Here is an 11,925-nt window from a genome sequence, read left to right on the forward strand (position 1 = left end):
AACCGCCAGGAAGATCCGCCCCAGGTAAGTCCCGTCTTGGGGGGGGCGGGGGTCCTTCCGCCACCGATTTTGGGGGGCCGAATGCGCTGGCATTCGGCCTCCCTGAGATCCGTGGTGGAACTTTCGTACATCCCTAATTTTTGTACCCAGTTGCTGCATGCCCTGTGCATTCGGCCAGTGTGTGAAGGGCCTCTGTTTACTCATGTACCAAGGCATGTGTGTTGAACCTCTCAAATGAGTGGGAGAGGGACTCCAATCAGAGTTCATCCTCATGCAGAAGAACGATAGCGGCAAGAAAAATTTGTGAACTCTAATGCTAATTATGGAAATTCCATAGTTTTATCATGATAGTCTTCATAAATCAAAACTAATTCTTTTCTAAATATCCAATAGGGTTTATATCAATCACTTCCATATCTTGTGAAATAAAATGATGTATAAATTAGGCAAACAATTACTTAAGAGTCAGGGTATGTGCAAAAGTAAGTGAACCCCTGGTTGCATCAGCTTAATTAAAGGGAATAATTAGAATCAGGTGTTTAAGTAATTAGGTAGATCTCCAGGGATGAGTTTGGGAAGCCCCACCCTATAAAAGGATCAGAAACCTTGTGAGTTTGGTCTTCACCATACAGTTGTGTGGAAACACCATGCCACAATCAAAAGACATCTCTGAGGATCTCAGAAAAGCAGTTATTGCTGCTCATCAGTCTAGAAAGGGGCTCCACCAATCAACTATCAGATAGATAGTCTACAAATGGAGAAGGTTCAAGACCACAGTCACTCTACCCAGGAACGGTTGTCCTATCAAAATTTCTCCAAGAACAAACTGGTGCATCATCCAGGAAGTAAAAAACAACCCCGGAGGAACACCCAAGGATCTGCAGGCCACTCTTGCCTTGGCTAATGTGGGTGTACATGACTCAATGATCAGAAAAAGACTGAATAAGAATGGTGTTCATGGGAGGATAACCAGGAGGAAACCATTGTTCTCTAAAAAGAACATTGCTGCCTGTCTGAAGTTTGCTAAAGGCTACACAGATTATCCCCAGGACTTCTGGAACAAAATTCTCTGGATAAATGAGTCAAAAGTAGAATTTTTTGGCCTCAATGAGAAATGTTATGTTTGGTGAAAAACAAACGCTGAGTTTGAACAGAAGAACCTCATCCCAGCCATCAAGCACGGTGGTGGGAATGTGATGGTTTGGGTCTGTTTTGCTGCCTCAGGACCTGACAGCTTGCCATTATTGACACAACCTAGGGATGTATGAAACCCCCCTTACCTGGCTCTGCCGGGTTCCGCTGGGGGTGGGGATGTGCTCCGTCCCTCCCCCCGGAATCCTGGCCAGCTGGCTCTGCTCCGCGGGGATTCCGCAGAGCCGCTGGCCGGCTCCGCCAGCAGCCAGACATCTGGCCACTGGCTAGCAGGGACGCAAATGGCGGCGGCCGTAGCCGCCGTCGTTTGCGTCCCTGAATTCAGCCATGATAGGCTACGTAAAGACTTACGTAGCCTATCACATCTGGGTTAAAAAAAAAAACGCATACGCAAATCGCGGCGGCTACAGCTGCTGCCATTTGCGTTCCCTATTTTTGATTGTCTTAGTCTACGTAAATATTTACGTAGACTAAGACAACCAAAAATAGGGAACACAAATGGCAGCGGCTGTAGCTGCTGCCATTTGCATATGCGTTCGTTTGTTTGTTTTTTTAACCCAGACGTGATAGGCTACGTAAGTCTTTACGTAGCCTATCACGAATTGGGGGGGGGGGAGACTGCAAATGGCAGTGGCGGTGGTGGCAGCCAGTCGGAAGACCAGCCTCCGCTGAAGCCGCCGCTGGAGCTGCCACCGCCCGGAACATCCGCCCCAGGTAAGTCTCGTCCTGGGGGGGATCCGCGGGGGGTGGGGAGGTGGCAGGCCATTCCACCATGGAGTTCGGGGGGCCGAATGCACTGGCATTCGGCCTCACCAAGATCCGTGGCGGAATTCTCTGACATCCCTAACACAACCATGAATTCTGCAGTGTATCAGAAGATTCTAGAGGAGAATGTCAGGCCGGCCATCCATCCATGAGCTGGAAGGACAGATACTGAAGCTGAAGCTCAAATATTTTGACCACCTAATGCGAAGAGAAAACTCTCTGGAAAAGACCCTGATGCTGGGAAAGACTGAAGGCAAAAGGAGAAGGGGACGGCAGAGGATGAGATGGCTAGATAGCATCACTGATGCAATGAATATGGACTTGAGCACGCTCCGGGAGAGAGCGCCGGACAGGAAGGCCTGGCGTGCTGTGGTCCATGGGGTCACGAAGAGTCGGACACGACTGAACGACTGAACAACAACAACAACAATGCAACAAGACAATGATTCTAAACATACAAGTGGATCTACAAAGGAATGGCTGCGGAAGAAGAAATTCTGTGCTTTAGAATGGCCTAGTCAAAGTCTATGCCAAAACCCCATCGAAATGTTGTGGCAGGACCTGAAGTGAACTGTTCCTGCAAGGAAGCCCTCAAATGTCACTGAGCTGAGGTAGTCCTGTAAGGATGAATGGGCCAAAATTAATCAAAACCAATGTTTTGGACTGACCAACAGTTTCAGGAATTGCTTACTTGAAGTCATTGCTGCTCAAGGGGGTGCTTTGTTGTTGTTGTTCAGTCATTAAGTTGTGTCCGACTCTTCGTGACCCCATGGACCATAGCACACCAGGCCTTCCTGTGCTCCGCTCCCTCCCGGAGTGTGCTCAAGTTCATATTCATTGCATCGGTGATGCTAAGGGGGTGCTACCAGCTACTGAATTGAAACATTCACATACTTTTTCACACATGGATATTGAATGTTGAATCAGTTGTGGATAAATAAATGTTAAAAAAGCATCATGTTTGTGTGTCATTTGTTTAATCAGGTTATCTATTGTTCTTTATCTAGGATTATGGGGTTAGATTAAGATCTAATAACATTTTAGGTTGGAAATACGTGACAGCCCTAAGGGGTTCACAGACTTTCTCGCCACTCTATAAGAGCATACATCAGAACAAGGCTGGCCCATGACATTTTTCTATCTGAGGCAAAGCAGCAAATCCCACCCCCAAAGTCAAGGTGCATAGTACCCCAAAACAGCTAAATTATTTTGGGACATGTGGTGGAAAACCCCACAAGCTCTCCCCATCCCTGGCAGCATAAATACAAGCCTAGCAAATTAAATGCTAAATATTTGCTGCCCTTTCATGTCATACCAAATCTGCTCCATGAGGCAGCTGCCTCACTGTGTCATGGCAGGGCCAGCCTGCATCAGAATTAGTGTAGGGCCCCTTCACACACCAGCCGAACATGTGACTAGGGGTGGGAAGTAGTGAAATTATCCTTTCTCCATGCAATATTTGACCTAGACAAATTTAACAGTGTTCAGGAGATACTTCAGACATAGGATTATATGTGACCTGAAAAATCATGTGTGTTTGTGTGAGTGGGGTGGGAAGCTGCTCCCCACGCTACCTAAATGGCTTCCTAATATATAACCCAACCTAAAGTTGGTCTTAACTTTCTCATGCATTACAATTTGATTCAAGAAACTGTTCCTCAATCTTAACACAGGCTGCACAGGGATGTCGTCCTCTGTCAGAGATGTAGTCTTCCGTACTGGAGTGAGTTTTGTATTGGAATGTCATTAATTCTATGTAACATGGAACCAAACCTTTCACAATTCTCATTTTCACTAGAATATTTATTTATTTAAAACATTTCTATCCCGCCCTATATCATTAAGATCTCAGGGCGGCACACAGATAAAATCAATGTAAACAGTATAAAACAATAAATAATTTAAACACCTAAAAACATATTAAACTATTAAACAAGCTAAAACCAGTTAAAACCTAAAACAGTTAAAACAATGTGCTAGGGAATGCATTTAGCCCTCAAAGGCTTTGGTAAAAAGCCACGTTTTTACTTGGCGCCGAAACTAGACCAATGTCTGTGCCAATCGGGCCTCCAACAGAAGGGCATTCCACAATTGGGGTGCCACAGCAGAGAAGGCTCTCTCCCATGTCCCACCATAGTGTATATCTTGTACTGGTGGGACGCAGAGGAGGGCCCCTCCAACAGATCTCAGTTCTCGGGCAGGCATATATAGGGAGAGGCGCTCCCTCAAATATCGAGTCCCCAAGACATTTAGGGCTTTAAACATCATCACCAAAACCTTGAATTCCGACCGGAAGTGTATTAGCAGCCAGTGCAATTCCTTTAAAACTGGTGTTATATGGTTTTTATGGGGTGTTCCGGTCAGCGGTCTAGCTGCTGCATTTTGCACTAGCTGCAACTTTTGGGTCGTCTTCAAGGGCAGCCCCATGTAAAGTGCATTGCAGTAGTCTAACTGGGAAGTTGCCAGCACATATACTACTGTGGCTAGGTTATCCCTGTCCAGGAAAGGCCATAGCTGGCAGATCAGCCAAAGCTGGCCCCAAGTAGTCCGGGCCACGGAGTCCACCTGGGGCCCCAGCGACAGGGATGGATCTAGGAGTACTCCCAGGCTATGCACCTGCTCCTTCAGGCGGAGTGCAACCCCATCCAGGACAGGTCGCTTACCCAATTCCTGGACACGGGAGCCACCAATCCACAGAGCTTCTGTGGATTTAGCTTCAGTTTATTGGCCCTCAGCAAGCCCATTAGAGCCTCCAGGCACTGGTCCAGCACTTTCACTGCCTCAGCCGACTCTGATGACAAGGAGAAATAGAGCTGAGCATCATCAGCATACTGGTGACACCCCACCCCAAACCTCCTAATGACCTCTCCCAGTGGCTTCATATAGATGTTGAACAGCATGGAGGACAGAATAGAGCCCTGTGGCACCCCACAGCTTAAAAGCCATAGGGTAGAACAGGAACCCCCAATACCACTCTCTGGAATTGGCCCTGCAGATAGGAGCAGAAACACTGTAGCACAGTGCCCCAAACTCCTATCCCTCAGAGCCGATCCAGTAAGACACCATGATCAATGGTGTCAAAAGCTGCTGAGAGATCCAGGAAGATCCACAGGGTAGCACTCCCCCTGTCTTTCACCCGGAGTAGGTCATCAGTCAGAGCAACCAAGGCCATTTCAGTGCCATACCCTGGCCTGAAACCAGACTGAAATGGGTCCAGATAATGAGTGTCCCCCAAGAACACCTGAAGCTGCCCAGCCACCACACGCTCAAGCACCTTGCCCCAAAAGGGGGCATTGGCAATGGAGCGATAGTTCTCACACACCTCTGGGTCCAGGGAGGGCCTCTTCAGGAGATGATGCATTACAGCCTCTTTCAAGGCAGCAGGAACCACCCCCTGACAGAGTGAAGCATTTACCACTCCCTGGACCCACCCAGCCAATCCACCCCTGCTAGATCGTATTAGCCAAGATGGGCAAGGAGTCAAGCTTACATGTGGTGGGCCAGACGGATTCAAGCGTCTTGTCCACATCATCAGGCTGCAACAACTGAAACTGATCCCAGGAAACGCAACCAGATGGAACACTGGACACCTCCCCAGACTCTGCAATAACTGTAGTGTCAAGTTCTGAGCAAATATGAGCGACTTTCTCCTCCAAGTGCCTAGCAAACTTATCACAGCAGATGACTGAGGGTTCCAATCCCAGTTTCTCTGAGCCTGAGCAACATCCCAGCAGGCCCTTCACCACTCAGAACAGTTCTGCTGGGTGACATTTCGAGGATGAAATAATAGATGTATAGATTTTTTGCCATCCTCACTGCTGCATAATAAGCACAACAAAGAGTCTTTGCTCTTTCTCGTTCATACTCGCTCCGAGATCTGCACCACCTGCACTCTAGCCATTGTCCTGCCTGTTTCATTGCCCGTAGATCTTCTGTAAACCAAGGTGAATTACGGGCTCCACAGCACTGGAGGGGGCTCTTGGGAGCGAATGTATCGATGGCCCTTCCCATCTCACCATTCCATAGTGAGACCAGAGCCTCGACTGAATCGCCAGTAGGGATGTACAAAAGTCACTTACCTTTTCAAAGGGTGACATTTGCGGTGGGGGGGAGATGCTCCATACCTCCCCCCCAAATCCTACCCTGGCCAGCTCTGCTCCACGGCGACTCCACAGAGCAACCAGCCAGGTGCATCCACACGGGAGGTCTGTGGACGCGAATGGCAGCTGGCGTAGCGGCCGCCATTTGCATCCCTTTGCTGAGCCATGATAGGCTACGTTAGAGATGTACAAAAGTCACTTACCTTTTCGCGGGTGTGATTCACGGTGGGGGGGAGGCGCTCCATCCCTCCCCCCAGAATCCTCCCTGACTGGCTCTGCTCCGCTGCGGCTCCACGGAGCCGCCGGCCAGGGCCGTCCACAGCCGGAGTTCCGGCCGCGGCTGGGCTGCTGCGGACGCAAATGGTGGCCGCCGTAGCAGCCACCATTTGCATCCTGCCAGGCTGCTGTAATAGGCTACCTAAGTATTTACATAGCCTATCACGGCAAAGAGCAGGAACGCAAACGCTGGCTGCTATGCCGTTTGTGCCGCTGCTCTTTTTGTGATAGGCTATGTAAGTATTTACGTAGCCTATCACAGTAAAGGCAGCCATGCAAATGGTGTAGTGGCAGCCATTTGCGTGGCTGCCTTTACCGTGATAGGCTACGTAAATACTTACGTAGCCTATCACGGCAGCCTGGCAGGATGCAAATCACGGCCGCTACGGCGGCCGCCATTTGTGGCCACAGCAGCTGGCCAAAAGACCAGCCGCCGCCACCGCAGCCACCACCGGAGCCGCCACCGCCGCCACCTCCACCTCAGGTAAGTTTCATTCCGGGGGGATTCCGTGGGGTGGCGGGGGGGGAGGCCGTTCCGCCATGGGTTTCGGGGGGCTGAATACCAGTGCATTTGGCCTCACTGAAATCTGTGGCGGAATTCTCCGCCATCCCTAGGCTACATAAATATTTGCGTAGCCTATCACGGCTCAGCGAAGGGACGCAAATGCCACAGCGGCTGCCATTTGTGTCCCTGCTTTTGCCATGATAGGGTACGTAAATATTTACGTAGCCTATCTCGGCAAAAGCGGGGACGCAAATGGCAGCTGCTTCGCCATTTGCGTCCCTGCTCTGAGCCATGATAGGCTACGTAGATACTTACATAGCCTATCACGGCTTGCCAGGGACACAAATAGTGGCCAGCGTAGCAGCCGCTATTTGCGGCCGCAGCCCGGCAGAGGCTGGAGCCACCGGAACTGCTGCCGGAGCCACCGCCACTGGAGCCGCAGCCAGATAGGCTCCGTTTCGAGGGGCTTTCGCATAGGGATGGGGGAGAATTTCTCCCCGAAACTTCAGGGGGCTGAGTGCCAACGCATTCGGTCCTCCGAAGGTTGTTCGGGGAGAAATTCTCCGCCCCCCCGCCCCCCGTCCCCCCCGGGATGGGACTTACCTTTCATGAATGTCCCTCCCGGTGGCGGGTCCCGGCGGCAGTTTGGCAGGTCTTCGTCAGGGGCGGGGGCGGCAGCCGGTCTTTCGACTGGCTGCCGCCGCCGCCATTACAAGAAAAGTAAAAAAAAAACAAAAAAACCTGTGATAGGCTACATAACGATTAACGTAGCCTATCACGGCTAGATTTGCAAAGTCAGCCGTGATAGGCTACGTTAATTGCCACGTAGCCTATCACGGGTGACTTTTAAAAAAAAAGCAAAAAAGCGCGTACGGCTAATGGCGGCCCCCTAGGGAGCCGCCATTCACGTTCCTTATTTGGTCCCTGTAGTCTACGTAAAGATTTACGTAGACTACGGCGAAAATAAGGACAACGCAAATAGCGTTGCCCTTATTTTCGCCGTAGTCTACGTAAATCTTTACGTAGACGACAGGGACCAAATAAGGAATGCGAATGGCGGCTCCCTATGGGGGCCGCCATTTGCGTACGCGCTTTTTTTTTTCCAAAGTCACCCGTGATAGGCTACTTGACGATTAACGTAGCCTATCATGGCTGACTTTGCAGGTCTAGCCGTGATAGGCTACGTTAATCGTTACGTAGCCTTTCACAGGGGCGTTTTTTGTTTTGTTTTTTTCTTTTGAAGTTCGCAGCCGGGGAGACGGGGCTCTTCTCCCCGGCCTGAATTTCGGCCGGGCGAGGCGGGAAGCCTCCCCCCCGGCCTGAATTTCGGCCGGGCGAGGAGGGAAGCCTCCCTCCCGGCCTGAACTTCGGGGGGAGCAGCGAAGCGCCTCCCCCCCACCGCCAAGCAAGCTGCGAGACCAGGTAAATGACTTTCATGCAGCATGGTGGGGTGTGTTGCTCCGTTCCGCCACGGATTCTGGGGGCCCGAATTCACTGGAATTCAGCCTCCCTGGGATCCGTGGTGGAGTTCTCTAACATCCCTTATCGCCAGTCCTATCAGCTGGAAAATCCCTCGGAACACTGAAGAATCCATTGGATTCCATAAGTCTCTGGGGGCAGACCATCTTAATTGGTCCCTCACCCCTGCGGGGAGGATCTGCTACTGCCAATCCAAACTTCACAAGGAAATGATCTGACCATGACAACGGGGTTATTGAAACACGCCGCAAAACCAGAACATCACTCATCCACCCAACAGCAAAAACCAGGTCCAGGGTATGTCCTGCCACATGTGTTAGGCCGGTGATGTACTGAGACAGCCCCATAGTTGTCATGGTTGCCATGAAGTCCAGAGCAGGCCCGGTCAGGATAACCTCAGCGTGAATGTTGAAGTCTCCCAGAACCACTGTCCTAGGGTTCTCCAACACCACCTCCGAGACCATTTCAGCCAGCTCAGGCAGGGAGACTGCTGGGCAGCGGGGTGGGAGGTACACCAGCAGCATACCTGTTCTGTCTCTTTGGCCCAACACAAGGTACAGACCCTGAAAACTGGTGCTAGGATGGATGGGTTTCCTCGTGATGGAGATGGAATCCTTATGGATGACAGCATCTCCTCCCCCCCGACCCTCCAATCTAAGTTGATGCTGCACTAAGTACCCAGGTGGACAAAGCTGAGACAGATCCACCCCACCCAGCTCATCCACCCAGGTCTCAGTAAGGCACACCAGGTCAGCCTCTTCATCCACAATCAAATCATGGATAATAATTGTTTTATTATGGACTGACCTGGCATTCAAAAGCAGCACCAACAGATCAGAGGGTGGGCTGATAGGGCAACCTAAATTTTGAGGTATGGGGGAAGGACCGAAAGATGGGACAGATTTCAAATATCTGTCCTGCCTTTCCCTTACCTGCCATGTCCAACCCCCAATGCCATACATCCCTCTGCCTGAGATTACTCCAGTAGGGGCACCCTGTTTCTCCCTGCTCCCCTGGCATTCACCTAAGTACACGTACAACTCTAAAATGACATAAAACTAATAACAAAAGGCCAGTATAGCCAGACAACAAACCAGGCCAGTAAAAACTGTAGCATCAACCTAAAATTGAAATAGGTCTACTCCCCCTCCCCCCAGAAAGTACAAGTGGCTTGAATTCTTTTCTGAATAGGACCATGCACATATTTTTAGAAGGTTTTTTTTTTTTTTTAAGAATTGGCCAGGTGCTTTGAAAGCAATTCATTTGCTTCTGAGGTTTGGCCCTTTCGTTCTGCACGCTGAACTAAATCTGCCGCTTAGATCAGAAGAGCTTTTCATACTGCCTTTTTCATTTAAGATGTTATCAACATTCTAGACAGAAGGAGAATTAAATTACATGCTGTAAAGACAGATAAATGGAGATATTTTTAAGTGTTTTTAGGGTTGGTCAGGCAGTATTTTCAAGGAACCACCAACATAATCCTGTGGAAAAGACGTTTTAGAGAAACCACTGAAAATAGCTTCTGAGCCTTTTCAACATAACAGTTACTGGCAGTATGTCCAAGATCACTTGGCTACATTGTCTTGTAAATTTGCTTCCATTTTTGTTTTGAGTTGCCTAGTCAGAACATAAGAAGAGCCCTCCTGGAATGAACAGTGGATCCATGTAGTCCAACATCCTGTTTCCACCAGTGGCCAGCCAGATGGTTCTGAAAACTTACAAGGTTGTTATTTGTCCCCAATGCATTTCTCAATATGGAGTTTCCATTTAGCCAGGAGTGGGCAACTTCTGGACCTCCAGATGATTTGGCCTACAACTCCTAGGAGGCATAGCTAACAGTAAAGGATGTAGGCCAAAACATCTGGAGGGCCACATATTCCCCACTCCTGCATTTATCTATAAAGAAACAGAGAGAACAGGTTAGTCCCTTTGTCATATTGAAACCTAATGTTGTTGCCCATCACTACCAAGAGAATGATTAATAAAGAAGTGTTGCAGTTCTTTCATGGCTAAGGGAGTACTACATGTTACACATATAAACATAGGTAACAGAGTTCTGATAAAGAAAGCAGGAAATCAAGCAAGCAAAGCAACCTCAGGAATTAGGAGAAGAGTTGTGGCAGGTGGGGAAAGGCTTATGAACCCCTCTCTCCCTCCACTTCTCTGCCTCAAATTAAACCTCCCCCCCACCCCCAACCTGGCCTGCTGTGAGTTTTATTTTCTTTTGGTTTAAGGTTTGAGACTCTGATACATGTATTTACATGTAGTCAACTCCTTCAGCTATTGCCACAGTGCAATCTTCTGTGAAATATCTGCTGCACAAATAGCTTTGTTTCTCATTGCATTTTTACTCCAGCATCATCCCACCCAACCCCCACTGAACAGCAAGCCACACTTAAAATATGGGGAAGTTAGGAAGTTAATTTGTATATTTGGCAGGAACAGAGGGAGAGAGCGGGGTGTGTGTGTGTGCGGAGGGCCTACCAGTGTGAAAGCTGAAATTAAAATACTAAACTGCATGTATACAGTATCTGGAAACTCTATCTGAAATGTAGCCACTGCATACTGGGCTGTGTTATTGTCAGACTGAGCATTTTAAAAATCAGAGAACATATCAAATGATGGAATACATCTGCATACTTAGGCTTGCAACTTTGCAAGCTTTTTGGCATTGTACAATGAAGGGCATGCTTTCAAACATCTCGAATTCCTCATACTGGGTAAAGTTCAATGACCTGAGCGTGAAAGAGTAGATCATATCTCTACCTGTTCTCTGAGTAAAAATCATTTGTTGGTTTCTGAGAAAAATAATTGATACAAAAGCTGTAGCACTACATTAATTCTAGAATGTATTAGTGGTTTTTAAGCATTGCATAAACATGGATTCAGCTTTAGTTTAGATATGCCACTAACCAGCCATCTGGTACAAAACATGGCCTCTGCACTTCTTGTCTTCTTGCCATGTTGCCTTTATCACTTTCCTATATGCAACACTAATTGTACCAGTTGGTTCCTACTCCTTGTTTCAATATCACTTCATTACCTACTGCTATGGTGAGAAGAGTGGAACACCCCTGTTACAGCTAGCACTTGTCTCACTTCATGGAACCCTTTGGCCATCTGGCAACATTCAGCCCATTAAACCAAACAATCTAAGCCATCTGTAGTGATCTATCAGTTCCTAACCCAGGCATCCACATTTTTATTCAGTACCTAATTCTGTACTGGAATGTCTTTTTTGTACACACAGCTCTGATGTACCCCTAAAGAGCTTTCAACACCTCTTCATAGCATGTATTGAGAAGACCTTCTACTCTTTCTCAACCAACTTCACTGCAGCCTTCTGTTTCTGATTGTCTCTTCTAACTGTTACTCCATCTTCTGCCAGAGGACTGTGATCTTTCATGCTTAGTAGAGAAGCAGGCAAACATCCTCCCTTCATGAAAAAACCCATATTCATTGAGCAAAATTAGGACCCTGTACATATGACTTTCATGTATTACAGTCAATACAAACATTAACTGATGTGCATGGTAAAGGGTAGAGGGTATGAATCCCTTACAACAGAAGGAAAATTGATGCTCAATTCACAAAAATGGTAGGGTATTGTTGCAAGTATGGGCTAGCCTTACTTAAGTTTGCTACTTT

General features: G+C 48.4%; 1 protein-coding gene across 1 annotated transcript; it reads right to left on the reverse strand.

Annotated features, from left to right (window-relative positions):
- Positions 1-8,330: 8,330 nt before the first annotated feature.
- Positions 8,331-11,035, reverse strand: LOC146343894 (uncharacterized). Its single transcript, XM_084859763.1, has 2 exons — positions 10,918-11,035; positions 8,331-9,136 (listed from the first exon to the last, which is right to left on the reverse strand). The coding sequence occupies exons 1-2, from the start codon at positions 11,033-11,035 to the stop codon at positions 8,331-8,333; spliced, it is 924 nt and encodes a 307-aa protein (XP_084715889.1).
- Between the last annotated feature and the right edge of the window lie 890 nt (positions 11,036-11,925).

Source organism: Heloderma suspectum, chromosome 5 (genome assembly GCF_057233095.1).
Source record: "Heloderma suspectum isolate Gila_16-S chromosome 5, 16-S_ref, whole genome shotgun sequence".
Taxonomy (NCBI): domain Eukaryota; kingdom Metazoa; phylum Chordata; class Lepidosauria; order Squamata; family Helodermatidae; genus Heloderma; species Heloderma suspectum.

What these genes read in the sequence shown, in the direction of transcription:
- LOC146343894 (XM_084859763.1), bottom strand. Translation starts at nt 11,035, where the DNA reads ATGATCTACTCTTTCACGCTCAGGTCATTGAACTTTACCCAGTATGAG. An exon ending in TTGCAAAGTTGCAAGCCTAA is followed by an intron (nt 9,137 to 10,917) that starts GTATGCAGATGT and finishes CTCAAAATTTAG; the next exon opens with GTTGCCCTATCAGCCCACCC.